The 25,996-nt window shown below is 34.3% G+C and overlaps 2 protein-coding genes across 3 annotated transcripts in view; one reads left to right on the top strand and one right to left on the bottom strand.

Moving 5' to 3' along the window:
• LOC138320668 (uncharacterized) overlaps window positions 1-4,202 on the top strand; it is a 28,906-nt gene extending 24,704 nt beyond the window's left edge. For both annotated transcript variants that reach the window (XM_069263815.1, XM_069263816.1), the window contains one exon: window positions 2,873-4,202. In XM_069263815.1, the coding sequence (XP_069119916.1) occupies window positions 2,873-2,944 (72 nt within the window). In that variant the 3' untranslated portion in view covers window positions 2,945-4,202. The remainder of the gene's footprint in view (window positions 1-2,872) is intronic.
• Window positions 4,203-5,149: 947 nt separating this feature from the next.
• On the bottom strand, window positions 5,150-25,651 carry LOC138320667 (uncharacterized). The gene is given in 12 exon segments (XM_069263814.1): window positions 5,150-6,969; window positions 7,149-7,218; window positions 8,708-8,939; window positions 8,942-9,009; window positions 9,232-9,354; window positions 10,516-10,698; window positions 11,037-11,195; window positions 11,690-11,822; window positions 19,423-19,520; window positions 20,635-20,844; window positions 21,367-21,452; window positions 25,375-25,651. Coding segments are annotated over 11 exon segments (2,139 nt in total). The 5' UTR covers window positions 21,425-21,452; window positions 25,375-25,651; the 3' UTR covers window positions 5,150-6,164.
• Window positions 25,652-25,996: the final 345 nt, after the last annotated feature.

Raw genomic sequence — 25,996 nt, 5'->3', positions numbered from 1 at the left:
TTGATAAATTGGGGAACATATAACAGATTTAATCTTGGATCATCGCATTCTTCAGTGTTATACATGTACATATGTACGATATATATACATGTAGCTACTGTTACAGGCTTACAGCGTCAGGAGTGTGATATCTTTTTCGATATCTATTTGTGGATTTATGTATATCAGTGATATATATCCTTTTACTGTATGCTATGGATATTACTGTATTAAAGAAGCCACTTTCAAACTTACTTCATCAGTGCTCGTGTGTGTAAGATTGTATTTTTTTTAGACTTACAGTCACTTAGTCACGTACTCGTTATCCTATCTGCTGGTCTTAATTATATAAAATTCACACCAATACATCATAAGTGGTATAAGTAAAGAATAGTTATTGACTTTTTACAATATGTATTATATATTATGTCCAATATATTTAGGCTACATAAATTCTGGCACTAATTAGTACCATTATTCTTCACATGAAAATGCCTAGACCCCTGTAATTCAAGAAATGACTAACTTAGTATCTAGTGAGGTTTGATTTTGATAAACTTGTGTTCAAAAGATTAATTGTAATTGTTATAAATTTGTGTTTGACAGAAAACAATTGGAACTAGTTTGTTTTGCATGTAGGCTTACACTGAAAGATTATATACATGCATGTATACAGTATTAATCTATGTGCATAACTAACGATTATTGCATGTCTACATACCTAGTATGTATAACTTTTGAATAATTTATATGGCACAAGGAAGTAATTCCAATTTATGAACAATAAACCAATTAAAATAAGTTATATCATTCGTCTGAGTTGTTTAATTATATAGTGTTCATTTTAGAAATGTTCAAATACAGAAAATAAATAGCAAACAAGATTGGAGCTAGATCAAGGGTTATTTGGGTCAAAAGTCAGTGTCAAATCTCAAGATTTTGGCTCTATAGATATACAGATACCCCTATGTGTAATAAAAAAAAGTCTTGTTGTTGTGTAATACACAAATTGCACATATATATAAGAATATCCATATATCTGTAGAGACAATAGCCTGTGATGCATGCTGTTAAATTGCATTATTCATTATAGACTATTTTAAGTTGCAAAGTTTTGATTGAATTAGAAAGGAATAGACTGACAATAATTTTAATTAGTCAATGTCAATCAAGGTCTACATGTACAATCTCTAAGCAAATTCACTTAGTGTTTGGAGCAAGATCACACTAAAGGAATAAGGATTGCTTAAATATATAAAGATAAACTAACAAAATACAACTAATAAAGTTGGATTTTCCACAAGGTTAGACTATATACATACTAAAAATGAATTTTACTGCAATTACTCTGATGATATGAGAATCACATGCTATGGTCAGCTTATTTACTAGTGGATGCTATTTTGAACTCCAGTCATTTTTTATTGACTTAAAATTCAATGCATAATATGTGTACATGCACACTATACCATGTATATGAATGTGCTATTTGTGCATGAATATGATTGTATAAGAAACACCTAGGTCTTTCATTATACATGTTTCTGATTCATTTGATTCAGAGGCAAATTCACGGCTGGACATCATATTATATGGTAGCTATATGGTTCATTGGCAAGCTATCATGTACATGTACATCACAAATTTAACCAAGGGAGCTGTCTTCATTATCTACACAGAAAATATATACATAATTGCATGTTAGACATTCAGAACTTTTTACACACATTAAACCGCCTTATTGCAACCTCAACCCCATTCTTTCTTTTATTTTTTTTTTAATTTTCTCTAATCCTTGAAATCATATAACCAAATGTTTATAGTTTCACCAGAAATTTTTCATCATGTTTCCAACATAAATATCAGAAATATACATACAATAACGCGTATTAAGTTTTATACTCGTTTATGGCGGTACATGGTGATTTTTTAACTAATAGATATGTATGTATACATGTTTATTTATATCACATTGAACAAAAATGCATATTATGTCAAGTTTGCTCTCCGTGCTTACTTTACTTGATTTATTATTATATTTCATTTGGAACTTTATAAAATAAGTTATATGGTTATCCAAGGCAAGTCAAATATCATCCGAGATATTCATTTTAAAACATATCACCATGGATTTACATGTACATGTAGATAACCATTTTCGTCTCTATATAGTACGATGTGTCTTGTCTATTTCATTATTTATCAATACCATTATTTATATATCTGGTACATTTTATTTTTGTACAATTTATTATCTTGTCTAGTACGATGTGTGCTATCGCAACACGTATTTTATACGAAGTTTAAATACCGTTCCCACAAAAATCCCTCCGGTGGCGCCCGGAAATTAGGCAAAGCATAGTCAACCGATCGCCGTATTGTAAACACTCAAAATGGCCGAATGGAAGTATTGTTTACACGACGATAATGTATATATATTGTTCTGGAGGACTCTTTAACTTCATCACATAACAAAACATTCACTTGTTCATGATAAGTAACAAGTTCTTCCGTAGAAGTTCCTGCTAACATGAACGACGCACTTTTGACTGGGCACACCATTTCGTTTGGTCTGGAAAGTCACGTGATCGTCTACGATTGAAAATGCATATTCAAATACTCTGGATATCGAATTCTTAATGATTAATTTCTTTTGAACTCGTGACTTTTTGGGTGTGTAATTAGGGGAAAGTGGATATCTTTTTATAATATATGTACCCTAATTTTTTTTGTTGATTTACGGACCCTGAAAGATAAGGATTATGCGGCTTTAAACAGCCACACACAACTAATGAGTGTATATAATTCATTCTGCAGGGAAGTCTTGACATCAATTATAAATGCATTCCTTTCCATCTTCTGAACATGGAGTAATTATTTGCTTCTTTTGTAGGGTATTTTGTTGTGGTTGTGTTTAAAACTTGCCAGCCTGGCACACTCTTCGACGTCAGTAATGCCATCATGAGAAAACATTTTGTTTCAGCCCACTAACAATCTGAGTCAATCACGATCTAGGGTCCGTGATCGCTTACCCCGACACAATTCAAGCACACTGGAAACTACTACTGACATTACTTAATATTTCCATAGTGCGTTGGGGAAATTTTGTGTTTGTATTTGTGTTGAGAGAATGGTTTTTAAAGGCCAGTCATTAAGGGTTTGGCAACTACATTACTATATTTGCTCAAACATGTTGTTGTGTATCGGGGTGCTTCCATAAAAGTGCGAAATAGTATTTCAGATATGTATACCCAGTATCCATTTTCATTTTGAATGGATCTTCGTAGAAAAATGCATATATGTTTGAGTGGTTATCTTTTATATATTATTTGAATAAATATTTCATTGTTTAGACAGCGTGACTTTCGTAAAACGAAGAAATTTCATTTTTAAATTGGAATAGAACATACGAGGGTAATTGCTTCCTAATGTTGAATAGTTATATGCATTATCAATGTATTCGGCGTTGCCGTGACGTCAATTGTCGATGTTGTTGTTGAATTTGACGAATTACCTCACCCCTGTGAATAAAGCTCACTAACACTGAGCTCCAGAAATTGTATCATTACATCCTTTTTGTTTTAGGTGAGAACATTGAATTATCTAGCATGGGACTTTCGGTAGAAATATTTAACCTGGTGACATATAACACTCGGCAACTATCGTAATGGCAAAGAAAAATATTTTATTCGGTAACAAATTCCATATATACTTATTAGATAGACCCATATGATTAATTTACGTGTATTATTGTACTCTGCTGGTAATTAGAATGTATGTGTGGAATATTACAAGGTTTTGATGACATGTCGTTAAATGCTTTGACATAAGCGACTGAACATTAAATAGGTGAATATCATTGTGGTGCTTGAAATGCCACATCCCATGTTAACATTATATCCATGACTTTATCGTTATCATGTTAAAATAACATTCCGATAGGATAGATGGACAATATAATATAGTAATGTGTGTATAATTCAATTTTGCTTGTTACCAGCATTTTCATTGGCTTAAAAATTTACTTCATCAGCCCATAAAGGAAAAAATGGCGTCATCGTTTGTAACGTCGCTACTGATTGGCTGAGATGACGGCGTAATGATTTCATAGACAAAATAGTCCAAAAATGAATTTTGAGTTTTGAAGAGATTATCTTTAGATAATTGAATTATAAGGATTAATTTGAATAAATTTCTTATGTTATGGAGATATAACACAAAAATCTGAGTGTACTCTCACCATAAACCGCTTCGCGGTTTATTTAGAGTACACTCAGATTTTTGTGTTATATCTCCATAACATAAAAAAGTATTCAAGTTAATCCTTATATATTGTATGTTGAGTTTCGATTTTACAGTATTTACATATATATAATTGTTTATATCCGCATACTTTACAAAATAAACATTGTATGTTCCTAATACAATGTGTACTGTTGTATTTCACTAAGATAGAACTTGGGAACCTTTGAGCTAAATCATTTAGTGAGACATATCTACTGGCTTTTGTACTGTGTTACGCCAATCTGTGGAAATTAATTCACTTAAGCATTGATGTCACTATTTTTTAATTTTATCGGGGTATGAAAAAAAATTGTTTGCAAACTGTGTGAATCCGCGTAGCGGATTCTCACAAAGTTTGCAAACAATTTTTTTTTTCATAACCCGATAAAATTAAAAAATAGTGACACAATACTTATAATTAATTTTATACTCTATTTGATAAAATGAAGTATTTTAAATGTAACATTATAGTGGTTTTTCAAGGGATTCTTTTTTCCGAATCAATACGCAACGTCAATGTCTCTATTGTGAAAACGTTAAAATTCTCGGATTTTTTTTCATAGTGGTATGCAAAAAAAATATTGGCCAATCAGAAAGCCAGATTTGGTATGAAAACAATGAAAAATTAATTATATGATAGTAAACAGTTACTCACATTGATGCAAACCACCAGCATATTTAAATAGTATCATTATAACATAATGACATTAACGAAGGCCTGTTCTTGAAAATAATCAGACAAATTGTAAATCGGAAATGTACTATTATGAACATCGCCCCTCAAACTTATGTCAAGCTTGTATTTCATGAATGTCATTCCTGTACAGAATTACACTCCACTGGAATTCTGATTATTTGTAAATAGCAAAACCATCAAACTTTCTGGTTATCTTTGGTGATTTTATTTTTCCGATAGATTTTACAAAAACCGATACCCACAGGATAAATATATGTAACAAAATGTTTCGAGGGCAGTGACGTATTAGTTAAAGAATGTTACAAATTGTGTAAAAACTATCGGCAATTGTTTCGTTGATAAAATAGATTACACATGCTGTTTATCATTGACAATGTGATTACAAGTATAGGCTCCATTATTTATTAATACTCGAGGATTATTACAAATTATATGTACATACTGGTTAACTAATTGTCAATTACAAACATAACACAAGTTATACCATATTTACATAAGATGAACACAAACAATAAGATACAGAAGTACACATTGTAGCACATATGGATTTGCAATTTTACCTATGCTGAAAACAACAAATCGTCATAGCACCTGGCCTGCAGGTGAAATGATTGACAAAAATAATTTCGGTGTTCTAACATGTTTTCTACAGCTCAGATTAATACGTTCACAGTGGTACAACTGATCTGTAGGGTATCATTCCCGTAACAACACCCAAGGATGTTCTGTATGTTTAAAAGTAACAAATATTAAAGTTACAAGGATATCACCTTAAACTGAACACTTTGTTTCTAATGATAAGCTAGCACTGTTATATATAACATAACTTTTATATTGAAAGTCTGGTAGTGATTTAAAATACGTAATATTGCATCAAAGATAATAATTAAGTAATTAAGTGCATGCTCTGTTATAACTAACGTAACACAGGAAGATATTTTCACGCCTGTCATGGTTACCTACCAGGCAATGTCTCGCAATAGATATTTATTATTATATGATATATCAATATGATTGCTGATGTGCATCCCCATCTATACGTTAAGTCTTACTAATTTCATATTTACATCTCTATGTTCGAGTCTAACGAGAATGTGCATTTAATGCAAACATCACACAAAAATATATATCTCATATATCTTATACATATCTATACATTTTCATGTTTTTATTCATTCTTCTCTTTGTCACCTAGTTTTAGATTTTATAACACAGTATCTTCCGTTTTAGTAGCTACAACTTGTATAAGGCTTACATAAGGCTGTCTGGTCGGTAGTGATTGGTCCTTATTTTCGTCATTATGTTCACGCATAACAACTGGTTCGAAATCCGGTAGTACTTCCGGTTCTTCTGGTTCCTTTTCTAATTCAAACGCAGGGTTAGTAACAGGCATATTGAAATCCCCGTCCTCATCGCCATCTTCAAATTCTGAATCATCGGGTGACGAATAATTTTGCTTGGCATCACTTTCTTGCTCAGGTTGAGCCAGTGTCGTGACATCTGTATTATAGGGCTCCCCATAGGAAGTCGGTGGGTCCAGTGCTGTGACATCTTCTGGTGGTATAACGTATGGTTCCGAATGTGTGGTAGGAGGATCAGGTGTTACGTCATTATCTGATGGTGTTATATAGCCATTAGGGGCTATTAGGTCGGATGTTTCATCACGTGGTACACTGTTAACACAAGGAGTAGGGGGCTGTTCGTCCTCTATGATACCTTGATCCTGTTGTCGTGCGTTATTCGATTCCATGTCATAATTTCCGGGATCAGTGATGTCCATCATAGGAGGAGCTATTTCTTGTTTTTCCTCAATCGGGTCGTGGCTAACAACTGGCTCTGCATCCGGTGTCGCGAAGGAAGACGTCATTTTGTATGGGTAGTTAGATGGTTGTCTTTCAATTGTATTCGGAATCTCTACGTTTCCATTCTCATACTTTATGGAAGCGTTTTGGAAATAATTTCTGCCCTTTTCAGCTCCATTGATGTCGGAAGGTTGCTTTACAGATTTTCTGCAATTTAATGCGGATGACACATTTTTTTAAATCGGTCCCAATAAATAAACATTTAATAAATAGTAGTTTCGGTATCAATTAGTTCTTTACTGATATTTGATTAATATATATGTGTTAATAAGTAATTATATCAAAGACATTTCGTATTTTTGGAGGTAAAATTATTGATAGCTAACCTCTTTTGGCAAACTGCAACAAGTATTAGGATGAGTATCCCCGCAGCAATTACAGCACCCGCGATAACACCTGTTAGAACGGAACAAAAAGATGTATTGTCATTTAATGATACACAAACTGTGCCATATTTCATGTGATACTTACATATTTTTGTCTTCGCATATATACACTTTCAATGTTTATTATAACGCATTATTTAAGGAATAATTTATTTTGTTGAGGTTATGAGGGTATAATGATAATGGAGCACGTGTGAATTATGTAACCCCGGCGAAGCCGGAACAAGCCGAACAAGTGTACTTGTTCGATCCTTATATTGACTTATGTTACCACAGTGTGTACCTGTTCGATCCTGATATTGGCTTATGTTACCACAGTGTGTACCTGTTCGATCCTGATATTAGCTTATATTACCACAGTGTGCACCTGTTCGATCCTCATATTGGCTTATACTACCACAGTGTGCACCTGTTCCACAGTGTGTACTTGTTCGATCCTGATATTGGCTTATGTTACAACAATATATACTGTTCGATCCTGATATTGGCTTATGTTACCACAGTGTGTACCTGTTCGATCCTGATATTGGCTTATGTTACCACAGTGTGTACCTGTTCGATCCTGATATTGGCTTATGTTACCACAGTGTATACCTGTTCGATCCTTATATTGGCTTATGTTACCACAGTGTGTACCTGTTCGATCCTGATATTGGCTTATGTTACCACAGTGTATACCTGTTCGATCCTGATATTGGCTTATGTTACCACAGTGTATACTTGTTCGATCCATATATTGGCTTATGTAACCACAATGTGTACCTGTTCGATCCTGATATTGGCTTATGTTACCACAGTGTATACCTGTTCGATCCCTTACATTGGCTTATGTTACCACAATGTGTACCTGTTCGATCCTGATATTGGCTTATGTTACCACAGTGTGTACCTGTTCGATCCTTATATTGGCTTATGTTACCACAGTGTGTACCTGTTCGATCCTTATATTGGCTTATGTTACCACAGTGTGTACCTGTTCGATCCTGATATTGGCTTATGTTACCACAGTGTATACCTGTTCGATCCTTATATTGGCTTATGTTACCACAGTGTGTACCTGTTCGATCCTTATATTGGCTTATGTTACCACAGTGTATACCTGTTCGATCCTTATATTGGCTGTTCGATCCTGATATTGGCTTATGTTACCACAGTGTATACCTGTTCGATCCTTATATTGGCTTATGTTACCACAGTGTGTACCTGTTCGATCCTTATATTGGCTTATGTTACCACAGTGTGTACCTGTTCGATCCTTATATTGGCTTATGTTACCACAGTGTGTACCTGTTCGATCCTGATATTGGCTTATGTTACCACAGTGTGTACCTGTTCGATCCTTATATTGGCTTATGTTACCACAGTGTGTACCTGTTCGATCCTGATATTGGCTTATGTTACCACAGTGTGTACCTGTTCGATCCTTATATTGGCTTATGTTACCACAGTGTGTACCTGTTCGATCCTTATATTGGCTTATGTTACCGGACAATGTGTACCTGTTCTATCCTCGTCTGTTAGTCCATCATCGTCCATGATTGCTCCGACAGCCGGTGTTTGTGTTGTCGTCGGTGTCGACATTGTCGTCGTCGATGTTGTCGTCGTTGTCGATGTTGTTGTTGTCGTCGTCGTCGATGTTGTCGTCGTTGTCGATGTTGTTGTTGTCGTCGTCGTCGGTGTTGTTGTCGTCGTCGGTGTTGTTGTCGTCGTGTTGTCGTTGTTGTTGGTGTTGTTGTCGTCGTTGTAGATGTAGTTGTGGTAGTTCGGATAAGACAATCATCAGGATGGCCTAGATCGGAATCTGTAATCAAATGATACTGTTTTACTAGACATGTGACTCTTTGGTATCATAATTAGTCATTTACTTATCAACAAAACAAAAGGTTTCCAAATTCTTAAGGCAACAACAATAGATATTAGGTACATACTAATTAAGTGTAAAACACTTCATTTAATCGTTTTCCATCACAAAAGTATAAGAAAAAGTAATTTGTATCATCAAATTAGATTACGAATGTATTACCAAAGGCACAAATGAATCCTTTGAGGTCAGAGCATGAGGCCGTTGATAGCAATTTGACGTCATCTTCGATAACTGAGAAGTACTGACATTCCTTGACGCTGGATATCTCGAAATCGCTGAGACCTTAAACAATTTAATAGTTTAATCATTATTAATGGTGACGCAGAAATGTCATTTGTTTATTTTCAATATACATTACATAGATAATTTCATGTTTATTAAAATTGTATTTCTGGTAATGTTCACTGTAACTATAAGTCGCGTAAACATTTTATATTAGAACATTGACATGTAACTTAATGATTTAGCTCCCCAAAACCATATATGTCGGCCTATAAGAGAGCCGAAATCCAGGGATCATATATTCAGCGCCTTCAATCACCGCCATGTTCCGTACCTTCGGGTTTTGTCGGATTTTCGAATCGTATCACGTGACTTCATCCACACGTCCTGCACGTGGTGATCCAGGTAACTAGCTTGTAAGCGTACATGTGTTTGTTTACGTTTTCCTTCTGGCTAATATGAGCAAATCGTGCTGGTATGTGTCCACAGAACGAGCATTTGAAACATCTAATTCACACATTACCGTATTTCAATATTGTGTGTATCAAACATTATAATGTGCGAGCATTATTTTCTTTGTATATCCAGTCTGCTGAGGTCGACCACATGTTTTGTTTACGAAAAATTATTGAAATTTTCTCTTGGTTTCACACCTCTTGTGTTACTTCGAGATTGTCGCGACGATGTTCGGAAAAGTTCGGAAAGATTCAGCATCTTTCGAGCCTATTTTTACTTGTACACGTTAAAAAGATTTTTTTTTTACTTTTATAATTAAAATGCATCCAGTGCTGTAACTTTACAAAAAGTGGTAAAATTAGAATTTGTTTGTTTGATTAGTTTAACGTCCTATTAACAGCCAGGGTCATTTAAGGACGTGCCAGGTTTGTTGGTGGAGGAAAGCCGGAGTACCCGGAGAAAAACCACCGACCAGCGGTCAGTACCTGGCATCTGCCCCACATGGGATTCGAACTCGCGACCCAGAGGTGGAGGGCATGTTGTAATATGTCGGTACATCTTAACCACTCGGCCAATTAGAAAGTTTAAACCTCGGACAGACGGAGAAAAATGTGTATAATACTTATACAGTCTTCACTATGACAAAAAAAGCGAAAGTGATAGACCATGCAACTTTAATGTCGTGGACCTGCCAATTTAGATTTAGTTTTTTGTCGTATGAACATTTTCGAGGATTTTGCTGGTATAGACCAATGGCACACTTACTGGTGGTGTCAGCGAACAATGTGGTCCTATCTCGGTGAAGGTGCCCCCAATATGGTTTCCGTAAGATGGCGCCCGATACTGTACACCAATCGCCGATGTTTGGACCAGACATATAACTACCCTTGTCAGTACACTCCTGTCTTCCGTCATTCCAGGCCAGGCTATCGTTAGTAATAGTCCCATCTATATCAACAAGGTTTCATAGTTAACAATAATGTATAAATTTACCGAAACTTTATAGCTTTCTTATTATATTTTAAAATGCATTTTTGGTTGTTTTGGCAAAAATCTATTCACATGTGTATTTAAATAAGCCATACTGTTATGAAAATCGAATAAAATTGGAGCAAATATGAAGACAGAAGTATTCAATCAAATGAGAATATTTATTTGAATTAACTTTAATTCAATTCAATAGCAGCAATAACAATTTTTAAAAGAAAAATCAAGGTAAGGATAAAATGGGATAAATGTAAAATCACCTCGAGGCTGTATCCCTATGGTAATTGTAAACATCTTACCACTACAGGAAGCCTGGAGTTTACTGGAGCAGTTCCTGGAGAAGTAAGACCACTTAAAGTTTGTAGGTAGGACAGGTAGCGGCTCACACTGGAACACTCCACAGTCACACGTCTCGTTATTTTCTAACTGACAGAAGCGCGGGTCAATGGTACGTGGATCTAAACACAAGAGTAAACAAGTTGTTAAAAGTAATAGTATAAGCACGATATTATGGTAATTGGTTTCTTGTTACACATAACGTTATCTATATATTTGGCAATTTTCGGATGATATAACTAGTTTATCATTGCATTCATTACTTACAGTTTGCTTGATGTTTTGTTCAATCCAAACCTGTGACATGATATCATGCTACGTTTAGGGTGTTATGTAGTAGATTGTTTATTTCTTAAATCATTGATTATATATATATTAAGAATAATAAAATTCATCTGATGACATGTGTTGTATAACAATTTGTCTTTTGAAATTACCTTGACCCCAGTAAAGATCGTATGTACTTAATAGCATGCAATATACAGCTGGTCTTAAGGTATATGCTTGTAAAATATTTTACTGTTCACTGAGTGTCTTTTAAATTGATAACTAAACATTATAACATTATATTTAAAATAGTAATGCCAAATGCGTCAAATATATTCCTGCTACTCACATGGTCGATAGAGGGCTATATGGTTAGCGCCCCCACATGTATACTGAGACCCACCAGGACACGGGAGACAACTCTGATCGTCAGTGAATGTAAGACTCGATGTCGAATTCAGACAGACACATTTTCGATCTTGCTGTAAACAAACGGTAAATATTTCTAAAGACAGGCCCCGGCGGTATGTCACTGCAGCTTACATTACATGATTGTACAGAACAGAAATAAATCTACTTTTAGTATTTAGAAGATCCTACGGATGACATTGTAAATTCATCTTTATATATTTACATATGCCTCTATTTAGTCAACGGGAGGGGAGTTGCGTTCAAATTAGCGTATCAGCGTAATGGCAATGACGTATGAATACAAACCCGGTGCATGATTGGACTACTTTTAGTCCAAATTTCGATAAAATGTTGTGTCATATGATAATCTTTATAAACTTTAATTTCTTGGTTTACATTTTGCCTTTCCACAGATTACAAATTTGCTCTGAATTCATAATAAAATAAAAGACGTTTTCGTTCTTATATTGGTCTCATGACTGATCCATAGGCGGCACAGACAATAGTAACGTTCGATAGAAAGAAAGTAACAGAAAGGAGGAACATTTTACCGATAAACTAAGTAAAACAGATTTTTCTCGTCATGAGTAAGACAATTTAAGTCTAAATGCACGCTCAATGTCGCCCCTTCTAGCCAAAATCCTTACAACAAGAGTTTGTGGTCGGAATTCAGTGTTGTCCGGTGTCTTTGGTCGATGCTTCAGTATGATAGCGTTATGTAAAGGCCAAGGATTCGACTATTGCGAGGAAACGCAACGTGAATATACCGTAACCTCCCAAAACATACAGACATTCACAAACCGTTATTGCAAACATGGGGACCGTCCTTAAAACATCCTGGTTATTAGTTAACATGACGTTAAAGCCAATAATCCAAATAAATCTAATTAGGATTGAACATTTGTAACCGATAGAACTAAGTAACAGATTTTAGGATTAACATTTGTAACCGATAGAACTAAGATTTTGGGATGAACATTTGTAACCGATAGAACTAAGTAACAGATTTTGGGATGAACATTTGTAACCGATAGAACTAAGTACAATTTTGGGATGAACATTTGTAACCGATAGAACTAAGTATTTGGATGAACATTTGTAACTATAGAACTAAGTAACAGATTTTGGGATGAACATTTGTAACCGATAGAACTAAGTAACAGATTTTGGGATGAACATTTGTAACCGATAGAACTAAGTAACAGATTTTGGGATGAACATTTGTAACCGATAGAACTAAGTAACAGATTTTGGGATGAACATTTGTAACCGATAGAACTAAGTTACAGATTTTGGGATGAACATTTGTAACCGATAGAACTAAGTAACAGATTTTTGGATGAACATTTGTAACCGATAGAACTAAGTAACAGATTTTGGGATGAACATTTGTAACCGATAGAACTAAGTAACAGATTTTGGGATGAACATTTGTAACCGATAGAACTAAGTAACAGATTTTGGGATGAACATTTGTAACCGATAGAACTAAGTAACAGATTTTGGGATGAACATTTGTAACCGATAGAACTAAGTAACAGATTTTGGGATGAACATTTGTAACCGATAGAACTAAGTAACAGATTTTGGGATGAACATTTGTAACCGATAGAACTAAGTAACAGATTTTGGGATGAACATTTGTAACCGATAGAACTAAGTAACAGATTTTGGGATGAACATTTGTAACCGATAGAACTAAGTAACAGATTTTGGGATGAACATTTGTAACCGATAGAACTAAGTAACAGATTTTGGGATGAACATTTGTAACCGATAGAACTAAGTAACAGATTTTGGGATGAACATTTGTAACCGATAGAACTAAGTAACAGATTTTGGGATGAACATTTGTAACCGATAGAACTAAGTAACAGATTTTGGGATGAACATTTGTAACCGATAGAACTAAGTAACAGATTTTGGGATGAACATTTGTAACCGATAGAACTAAGTAACAGATTTTGGGATGAACATTTGTAACCGATAGAACTAAGTAACAGATTTTGGGATGAACATTTGTAACCGATAGAACTAAGTAACAGATTTTGGGATGAACATTTGTAACCGATAGAACTAAGTAACAGATTTTGGGATGAACATTTGTAACCGATAGAACTAAGTAACAGATTTTGGGATGAACATTTGTAACCGATAGAACTAAGTAACAGATTTTGGGATGAACATTTGTAACCGATAGAACTAAGTAACAGATTTTGGGATGAACATTTGTAACCGATAGAACTAAGTAACAGATTTTGGGATGAACATTTGTAACCGATAGAACTAAGTAACAGATTTTGGGATGAACATTTGTAACCGATAGAACTAAGTAACAGATTTTGGGATGAACATTTGTAACCGATAGAACTAAGTAACAGATTTTGGGATGAACATTTGTAACCGATAGAACTAAGTAACAGATTTTGGGATGAACATTTGTAACCGATAGAACTAAGTAACAGATTTTGGGATGAACATTTGTAACCGATAGAACTAAGTAACAGATTTTGGGATGAACATTTGTAACCGATAGAACTAAGTAACAGATTTTGGGATGAACATTTGTAACCGATAGAACTAAGTAACAGATTTTGGGAACATGAACAATTTTTGGATACCGATAGAACTAAGTAACAGATTTTGGGATGAACATTTGTAACCGATAGAACTAAGTAACAGATTTTGGGATGAACATTTGTAACCGATAGAACTAAGTAACAGATTTTGGGATGAACATTTGTAACCGATAGAACTAAGTAACAGATTTTGGGATGAACATTTGTAACCGATAGAACTAAGTAACAGATTTGTGATGATGTAACATTTTGTAACCGATAGAACTAAGTAACAGATTTTGGGATGAACATTTGTAACCGATAGAACTAAGTAAGATTTATGAACATTGTAACCGATAGAATAGATTTTGGGATGAACATTTGTAACCGATAGAACTAAGTAACAGATTTTGGGATGAACATTTGTAACCGATAGAACTAAGTAACAGATTTTGGGATGAACATTTGTAACCGATAGAACTAAGTAACAGATTTTGGGATGAACATTTGTAACCGATAGAACTAAGTAACAGATTTTGGGATGAACATTTGTAACCGATAGAACTAAGTAACAGATTTTGGGATGAACATTTGTAACCGATAGAACTAAGTAACAGATTTTGGGATGAACATTTGTAACCGATAGAACTAAGTAACAGATTTTGGGATGAACATTTGTAACCGATAGAACTAAGTAACAGATTTTGGGATGAACATTTGTAACCGATAGAACTAAGTAACAGATTTTGGGATGAACATTTGTAACCGATAGAACTAAGTAACAGATTTTGGGATGAACATTTGTAACCGATAGAACTAAGTAACAGATTTTGGGATGAACATTTGTAACCGATAGAACTATAATTGTAACAGATTTTGGGATGAACATTTGTAACCGATAGAACTAAGTAACAGATTTTGGGATGAACATTTGTAACCGATAGAACTAAGTAACAGATTTTGGGATGAACATTTGTAACCGATAGAACTAAGTAACAGATTTTGGGATGAACATTTGTAACCGATAGAACTAAGTAACAGATTTTGGGATGAACATTTGTAACCGATAGAACTAAGTAACAGATTTTGGGATGAACATTTGTAACCGATAGAACTAAGTAAGATTTTGGGATGAACATTTGTAACCGATAGAACTAAGTAACAGATTTTGGGATGAACATTTGTAACCGATAGAACTAAGTAACAGATTTTGGGATGAACATTTGTAACCGATAGAACTAAGTAACAGATTTTGGGATGAACATTTGTAACCGATAGAACTAAGTAACAGATTTTGGGATGAACATTTGTAACCGATAGAACTAAGTAACAGATTTTGGGATGAACATTTGTAACCGATAGAACTAAGTAACAGATTTTGGGATGAACATTTGTAACCGATAGAACTAAGTAACAGATTTTGGGATGAACATTTGTAACCGATAGAACTAAGTAACAGATTTTGGGATGAACATTTGTAACCGATAGAACTAAGTAACAGATTTTGGGATGAACATTTGTAACCGATAGAACTAAGTAACAGATTTTGGGATGAACATTTGTAACCGATAGAACTAAGTAACAGATTTTGGGATGAACATTTGTAACCGATAGAACTAAGTAACAGATTTTGGGATGAACATTTGTAACCGATAGAACTAAGTAACAGATTTTGGGATGAACATTTGTAACCGATAGAACTAAGTAACAGATTTTGGGATGAACATTTGTAACCGATAGAACTAAGTAACAGATCTAAGTAACAGATTTTGGGATGAACATTTGTAACCGATAGAACTAAGTAACAGATTTTGGGATGAACATTTGTAACCGATAGAACTAAGTTAACAGATTTTGGGATGAACATTTGTAACCGATAGAACTAAGTAACAGATTTTGGGATGAACATTTGTAACCGATAGAACTAAGTAACAGATTTTGGGATGAACATTTGTAACCGATAGAACTAAGTAACAGATTTTGGGATGAACATTTGTAACCGATAGAACTAAGTAACAGATTTTGGGATGAACATTTGTAACCGATAGAACTAAGTAACAGATTTTGGGATGAACATTTGTAACCGATAGAACTAAGTAACAGATTTTGGGATGAACATTTGTAACCGATAGAACTAAGTAACAGATTTTGGGATGAACATTTGTAACCGATAGAACTAAGTAACAGATTTTGGGATGAACATTTGTAACCGATAGAACTAAGTAACAGATTTTGGGATGAACATTTGTAACCGATAGAACTAAGTAACAGATTTTGGGATGAACATTTGTAACCGATAGAACTAAGTAACAGATTTTGGGATGAACATTTGTAACCGATAGAACTAAGTAACAGATTTTGGGATGAACATTTGTAACCGATAGAACTAAGTAACAGATTTTGGGATGAACATTTGTAACCGATAGAACTAAGTAACAGATTTTGGGATGAACATTTGTAACCGATAGAACTAAGTAACAGATTTTGGGATGAACATTTGTAACCGATAGAACTAAGTAACAGATTTTGGGATGAACATTTGTAACCGATAGAACTAAGTAACAGATTTTGGGATGAACATTTGTAACCGATAGAACTAAGTAACAGGATTTTGGGATGAACATTTGTAACCGATAGAACTAAGTAACAGATTTTGGGATGAACATTTGTAACCGATAGAACTAAGTAACAGATTTTGGGATGAACATTTGTAACCGATAGAACTAAGTAACAGATTTTGGGATGAACATTTGTAACCGATAAACTAAGTACAGATTTTGGATGAACATTTGTAACCGATAGAACTAAGTAACAGATTTTGGGATGAACATTTGTAACCGATAGAACTAAGTAACAGATTTTGGGATGAACATTTGTAACCGATAGAACTAAGTAACAGATTTTGGGATGAACATTTGTAACCGATAGAACTAAGTAACAGATTTTGGGATGAACATTTGTAACCGATAGAACTAAGTAACAGATTTTGGGATGAACATTTGTAACCGATAGAACTAAGTAACAGATTTTGGGATGAACATTTGTAACCGATAGAACTAAGTAACAGATTTTGGGATGAACATTTGTAACCGATAGAACTAAGTAACAGATTTTGGGATGAACATTTGTAACCGATAGAACTAAGTAACAGATTTTGGGATGAACATTTGTAACCGATAGAACTAAGTAACAGATTTTGGGATGAACATTTGTAACCGATAGAACTAAGTAACAGATTTTGGGATGAACATTTGTAACCGATAGAACTAAGTAACAGATTTTGGGATGATTTGGATGAACATTTGTAACCGATAGAACTAAGTAACAGATTTTGGGATGAACATTTGTAACCGATAGAACTAAGTAACGGATTTTGGGATGAACATTTGTAACCGATAGAACTAAGTTACAGATTTTGGGATGACAATTTGTAACCGATAGAACTAAGTTACAGATTTTGGGATGAACATTTGTAACCGATAGAACTAAGTAACAGATTTTGGGATGAACATTTGTAACCGATAGAACTAAGTAACAGATTTTGGGATGAACATTTGTAACCGATAGAACTAAGTAACAGATTTTGGGATGAACATTTGTAACCGATAGAACTAAGTAACAGATTTTGGGATGAACATTTGTAACCGATAGAACTAAGTAACAGATTTTGGGATGAACATTTGTAACCGATAGAACTAAGTAACAGATTTTGGGATGAACATTTGTAACCGATAGAACTAAGTTACAGATTTTGGGATGAACATTTGTAACCGATAGAACTAAGTAACAGATTTTGGGATGAACATTTGTAACCGATAGAACTAAGTAACAGATTTTGGGATGAACATTTGTAACCGATAGAACTAAGTAACAGATTTTGGGATGAACATTTGTAACCGATTTTGATTTTTTTGGATGAACATTTGTAACCGATAGAACTAAGTAACAGATTTTGGGATGAACATTTGTAACCGATAGAACTAAGTAACAGATTTTGGGATGAACATTTTTAACCGATAGAAGAACTAAGTACAGATTTTGGGATGAACATTTGTAACCGATAGAACTAAGTACAGATTTTGGGATGAACATTTGTAACCGATAGAACTAAGTAACAGATTTTGGGATGAACATTTGTAACCGATAGAACTAAGTAACAGATTTTGGGATGAACATTTGTAACCGATAGAACTAAGTAACAGATTTTGGGATGAACATTTGTAACCGATAGAACTAAGTAACAGATTTTGGGATGAACATTTGTAACCGATAGAACTAAGTAACAGATTTTGGGATGAACATTTGTAACCGATAGAACTAAGTAACAGATTTTTGGGATGAACATTTGTAACCGATAGAACTAAGTAACAGATTTTGGATGAACATTTGTAACCGATAGAACTAAGTACAGATTTTGGGGATGAACATTTGTAACCGATAGAACTAAGTAACAGATTTTGGGATGAACATTTGTAACCGATAGAACTAAGTACAGATTTTGGGATGAACATTTGTAACCGATAGAACTAAGTAACAGATTTTGGATGAACATTTGTAACCGATAGAACTAAGTAACAGATTTTGGGATGAACATCTGTAACCGATAGAACTAAGTAACAGATTTTGGAATGAACACTTGTAACCGATAGAACTAAGTAACAGATTTTGGATGAACATTTGTAACCGATAGAACTAAGTAACAGATTTTGGAATGAACATCTGTAACCGATAGAACTAAGTAATAGATTTTGGAATGAACACCTGTAACCGATAGAACTAAGTAACAGATTTTGGGATGAACATTTGTAACCGATAGAACTAAGTAACAGATTTTGGAATGAACACCTGTAACCGATAGAACTAAGTAACAGATTTTGGAATGAACACCTGTAACCGATATAACTAAGTAACAGATTTTGGGATGAACATTTGTAACCGATAGAACTAAGTAACAGATCTAAGAACAGATTTTGGGATGAACATTTGTAACGGATCGAACTAAGTGACAGATTTTGACGCTATGCCAGTTCAGTTTCAGAAGCAGTGTGTATATATTTCAGGAATACAGATAAACTGTTGCAGCCAATACCCACAACCAATTTCTTTTCTTTACCTGAAGTCCAAACGTGTCTGACTGCTTGCACATCTGGTAGCACTCATCGTATTCATTGACGGCAGAAAATACAATTTGTGATGTCACTTGATTACATCCTGGGATATGAAAAAGAACAACACAGTTATTACGAAAACAAAGCATAAATCAACAATAAAGCGAACACAACAAACAAATGAATACAGTCAACACAATAGTGAATACAATAAAATATTTTATACATTCAACAATGTTTGAATACGACAAAAGAATGAATACAGTCAACAATGTTGTGAATACGACAAAAGAATGAACACAGTCAACAATGTTGTGAATACGACAAAAGAATGAATAGTCAACAATGTTGTGAATACGACAAAAGAATGAATACAGTCAACAATGTTGTTAATACGACAAAAGAATGAACAGTCAACAATGCTGTTAATACGACAAAAGAATGAATACAGTCAACAATGTTGTAAATACGACAAAAGAATGAACAGTCAACAATGCTGTTAATACGACAAAAGAATGAACAGTCAACAATGTTGTGAATACGACAAAAGAATGAATACAGTCAACAATGTTGTGAATACGACAAAAGAATGAACACAGTCAACAATGCTGTTAATACGACAAAAGAATAAACAGTCAACAATGCTATTAATACGACAAAAGAATGAATACAGTCAACAATGTTGTGAATACGACAAAAGAATGAACACAGTCAACAATGTTGTTAATACGACAAAAGAATGAACAGTCAACAATGCTGTTAATACGACAAAAGAATGAAGAGTCAACAATGTTGTGAATACGACAAAAGAATGAATACAGTCAACAACGTTGTGAATACGACAAAAGAATGAACAGTCAACAATGTTGTGAATACGACAAAAGAATGAACAGTCAACAATGTTTTGAATACGACAAAAGAATGAATACAGTCAACAATGTTGTGAATACGACAAAAGAATGAACAGTCAACAATGTTTTGAATACGACAAAAGAATGAATACAATCAAGGATATAGTAATACTACCTTATAAATATGATTGGCCAGATACTTATATGGGTCAGTTACACATTACAAACGTTACAGTGTGTTCCTCCAAACTAGAACGGTCCATATAATACATTAATTGCACTTCTCTGTATAGATTACAAATCGTATCGACATAATATCTTATCAAAATGACACTATAAAATATTAAAGTGTTAAATAAACATTACCTAGAAATTCAAACCATGGTGTCAGAAAGTTAAACCCAGCCGACCAATAAGAACCCGCCTCCTCAACCAGATTAGGGCAGTCTTTAATGGTAGACAGGTCAGTTTTGGACACTCTGGCCAGCTGACCACCTTCTGATTTACATATATCATTGGCATCACTCCATGTCCTGTTAGAGGACATCAGTCGTAACACTCTTTCGGACTGTACACCTGTAAATGAAACAGATAGTTAAACATAAGCTAGATCTATGTGTGTTTTAGAACACTACCTGGTGGTCAATTGTACGCCCGAAAAGAGGAAGAAGAAATATTCGCGCATTTGTCGATTTCTAACGTGAACAAGCTATAACATGTGTTATCTTACTTGTCATTATTTCTCGATTATGTGCGGATATTCCCTTGACCACGAATATAACGAACGTTAATCTCCTGCGTATGAATCCATCTAAACCATAAACAAACAACGTAAGTTTTATCATATTGGACGAAGAAACATATGGATACGGTTTGCCTAGAAAAAGCTAGGATACACATTATAATGATACAAGTACTATATCGTGTTTTATTTTAAGCTTTTACCATTTTACATCGGCATTTGTTCACTGCCAGCTCTTTGATACCTATAGCTAGTATCTGATTTATTCAGCTAATCAATCAGGAGAAGCATGTGGTTTGAGTAATACCTTTGAATAATACATGATGACAATGTATTATCGACCAACAATAACATACCTTGAATCCAAGAAGGTGAGATAACTGCAAGCAACGTAATTAGAAAAAGATGTTTCATCTTTATCGATTAAAGCTGTCTGTTGTTACTGAAATATATAATTCACATGTTACGTAAGACATTATACAAATATTGACTTTTTGTAGGTTATTACGAGGAATTGTTAAAGGCTGAGAAAGGTGATATTCCCCGAGGCCGAGGGAAATTACAAAAAGTTAATGGTTGATTTGCTATTTGAAATAATTTTGATGCACAGGCAAGCGCAATGACTAAACAAAAAGGTAAAAAAAATCTTTATCGACGTATTCTCAGTATACACTTTTACTACTTATGCTATACTTTTTAACAAATTAATCTTCGAACATACAGCTACATTTAACGTGTGTAAAATATCTTTCCTAATCCTACCGCACTAGTACTGTTGTCTGCAATGTTTGATTTGGCTATTGCCCGATGATCGGCAATGTTCTATTTTGATTGGTCAAAAATGTAGAAGAAACAGGGATTTCCATGAGTCTATTTATAGTCAGGTTACCGGATTTGTAATGTCAAACTCCGAACAGGCTCGGTGTTCATCGGTCTCAAGTTGACATTGCATTTTGTCAAGACCTGTCCAAGCGTTTTAAGCCAATAAGAAAACGGCAAAACTCACATTCATATAACAAAACATGAATTAAAATCACTCCTGATACATTGGTAAGGTGACGTAAAGCCTTAATTATCCACCAACCAACCACGTTTTTATAAATACACATATTTATGATAGTTATCGTTAATATCAAATGGAGATGCCAGTGTTTTGTTACTTTAGTGAAAATAATCTTGTCTTTATGTGTTGTACCACATTTAAATCACCTATTTAAACGTCTTCTATAATATATACATTGTATGCACTCTTTTGTAATCGTTTTGCTTCGGCAGCTTGTGGGTGTCGCATTTTAGCGGAAAACCAATCTGTGTTAATTTACTTCCTGGTCAACAGGATAGCCTGGGTTCATGGTCTTTGTCAATTGACAAACATATTGTAATCTTTATTAGATTACATTGTAAAACATCTAAAACTCTTGATATAAATAAAATACTTTGTGTTATTTAAAAAAAAACCCATTGCAATCCGATATACACTCCGATACATTGTTAGATCTATAGTTTATTGGGTAATATGATTATAAATGATCCCAGTCTTGTACACTTGGTGAAGTTACATCAGCAGTTTAACACCTTTCCTGTTTAGCTCAGTATAATATTTACCGGGTATTTGTATAACAGCAGTGCCTTTCATGCTTTTCGATGTTTTTATCATAAATTTTCACTGAGGTTTTAATTCATATGTCAGTCGGTATTATACAAAATGTAGCATTACATGGTACATATTTGTAAAGACTTTCCCTAGCGTTACAGGTAAATGTCGGTATTGCATAATAGCAGAGATCTGATGAATGATACCAGGTGAGTTTTCATGAAGCTATTGAAAATGAAACACAACAGGTTTCGTCATAGCAGGTAAATCAAACAGAACTACTTAGGTATGTCACACATCATGTCACCGGCGACAGAGCAGTTTGTGTATGATGATGCTAGTTTGTTTTAAAATAGACGAAAATAATGTGATCGAAGGTGTTCTATTTCATAACTATTTTTCAAAAGAAATAACATCATTTTACTGAGTTAGGTTTTATCAAACAATTCAACAGAAATGTTAGGTTGTAGTGTAAAATGAAACAAGTCGCGATACAAATTCAAAAAGAAAATAACATTCTTTATATTTAATTTATTTTATTTTCATAAATAAAAATGTTTCATATCAAATGTGAAATGTTGATCGCTGATTACTGTGGCAGTACACCCAAATTTGGAATTATTGTTTATAGCTGACAAGCTGTTGAGTTCCCAGATCGTAAATAACGGGAATTAGGTCATCTGTAAAATTTTATATATAAAGACTTTTGTAACACAGACGTTAACGTATATCTATAGATATACATTTTTAAACGGAGATTTCAGAATATATACAGCGTGTTAAATAATGTATTCCTTTATATTACTTAAACAGCAAAACATATTTTATGTATTGCCCATACCATTAACGCTAGGACCATTTTCTAGTTCACTTTCACTTATTAATGGGTATAGGCGATCCATTTATTATTATAAAGTCATAAAATGCTAACTAGTTCTACGATTACGTCGCAGATATCAGACTTATACCGCCAGTAAATTCTGAAATAAGTGATGCATGGATATATGATTAGCTGATTGGTACAAAAATGTCTATGAGTCAGGGAAACCTGACTTGGACTAGGATACATAACATATAAACAAGTGTAACTAATACACACACGACACGAGATGACGGGAGAAAATGTTTACCCATGTCTTCTCTCAGCCTCCATAAACACACGAGATGACGAGAGAAATTTTTTACACACGCCCTCTCTCAGCCTCCATAAACACACGTGATGAAGGAAGAAACTATTAGCCAAAGCCATTCTCAGCCTCCATAAACACACGTGATGACGAGAGAAAATGTTTACACACGCCCTCTCTCAGCCTCCATAAACACACGTGATGACGGGAGAAAATGTTTACCCAAGTCTTCTCTCAGCCTCCCTAAACACATGTGATGAAGGAAGAAAATGTTTACCAAAGCTCTCTCTCTCAGCCTCCATAAACACACGTGATGAAGGAAGAAAATGTTTACCCTCGCCCTCTCTCAACCTCCATAACACATGTGATGAAGGAAGAAAAAAATACGTCCTCTCCCAGCCTCCATAAACACACGTGATGACGAGAGAAAATGTTTAAACGCGCCCTCTCTCAGACTCCCTACACACACAAGATGACGGGAGAAAATGTTTAAATGCGCCCTCTCTCAGCCTCCATAAACACACGTGATGAAGGAAGAAAAAAATTACTCACAGCCTCTCTCAACCTCCATAAACACACGTGATGACGGGAGAAAAAATTACTCACGGCCTCCCGCAACCTCCATAAACACACGTGATGACGGGAGAAAATGTTTACCCATGTCCTCTCTCAGCCTTCAACTCTTATAGTACTAAACCCTCTGGCCCAGCGAAAAGTTTGACATTTTTTTTCTTCATTAATCTATCAAATTATGATGGCATTTAAAACGTTAGTTAGAACACATCCATTATGCACTGTATAATTTTGATGTATTTGTATGTTTTATTAGAAATATACCTGCAGAAATCAATTTACAATTACCAAAAACATTTTATGTCTTATTTTTACTTGAAAAATTAAAACCTATGCATTGATATCATTGTAATTCTAAAACTGTTGGAAAATTTTCTTGGTGAGTGTTATATAAAAGTTCTTGATTTGTGAGTATGAAAAATACGGCAGCTGTAATGTGAATGGTTGTTATCCACATTCTTGTATGTCAATTAAACTAACAATACATGACGTACGGATATCACAGAACAATTATATACAAAGGACTACGCCATTGCTTTACCAATTGACAGTGCCACAGTGCGCTTTGTATAAAACAATTACAATTTGTATATAGTAAATGGTTTAAGGTGTATATAATACACTTGGAAATAACTACTAGGGGTTTCAGCATTGTATTCCTACCTAGTCGTATAAATAATGAAATAGTACATGTATTATGCAGAAGTGATCTAAATACCATTACGCACATGTAAGCTAATGGTATTTATTAAAATCGTTAATATCGATAGAACAGGAAGTAGAACTGTAGTTAAGTTTAAATTGGTTATGTTATAACTTATAAAATATATAGAATATTGGCATACGGAGGCATTGAACCAAACGTACAGCGGGCAGATACTGTGACACCTATCAATCCACTTCCTGGATGAATTAATGAGGGGAATCAATAAGCAACAGCAACATAAAACGTTCATCTACTGTGCGACACAATGTCACCTTTACAACATACTTCTACATGATTGACATAATGCAGACATGAAATAATAATTCCATTTCGATTAATTATAGTAAATATTAAAGCTACCTACCTTGCAGATGAAAACACTCTTGATATTACTTCCTCAATCAAAAACGCTTCGAATGACTGACCACGCAGGTAACACTCTCGCGATCATTCACTGTATCATAGTTTCGTAAGTAACAAGATTCGGGTACTGACCCACATGAACACTGCATGTATGCCTGAATATTAATGAGCTTATGGGTAGAAGACATGTAATTACGGGTACATACCACACCACTGCGCACCATCCGTTCGTATACAGGAAACACTATCCACCTGTTTGACGAGAAAATTAACAAACGATGAATATCACTAGTACGTAACATACAAAGGAATTCACCTGATGGCAAGGGTGTATTTAAACTGGGTTTTTTTCTGGGTGCATGGAAAGCATACAGCACATAACTTGATATACAGTACAGTAGGTCCAAACGATTCACTGGTGAATGTAGTCTATCTTTTTGTGTACGTTTAGAATAAATAATATACCTTAAACAATTTACTTTGAAAGCTGTCTTATATTTGCCATTATTATGTTTCTTACTTAGGGTTGAACTCCTTGTTGTGGCTATACAGCATGTAAATCAACATGAACAACTTAAATGATAATTGGGTCGTCGTGACTGAAACATTACACATCAACACAG

This window comes from Argopecten irradians, chromosome 4 (genome assembly GCF_041381155.1).
Source record: "Argopecten irradians isolate NY chromosome 4, Ai_NY, whole genome shotgun sequence".
Taxonomy (NCBI): domain Eukaryota; kingdom Metazoa; phylum Mollusca; class Bivalvia; order Pectinida; family Pectinidae; genus Argopecten; species Argopecten irradians.
This window is presented reverse-complemented; position numbering and strand designations above follow the sequence as displayed.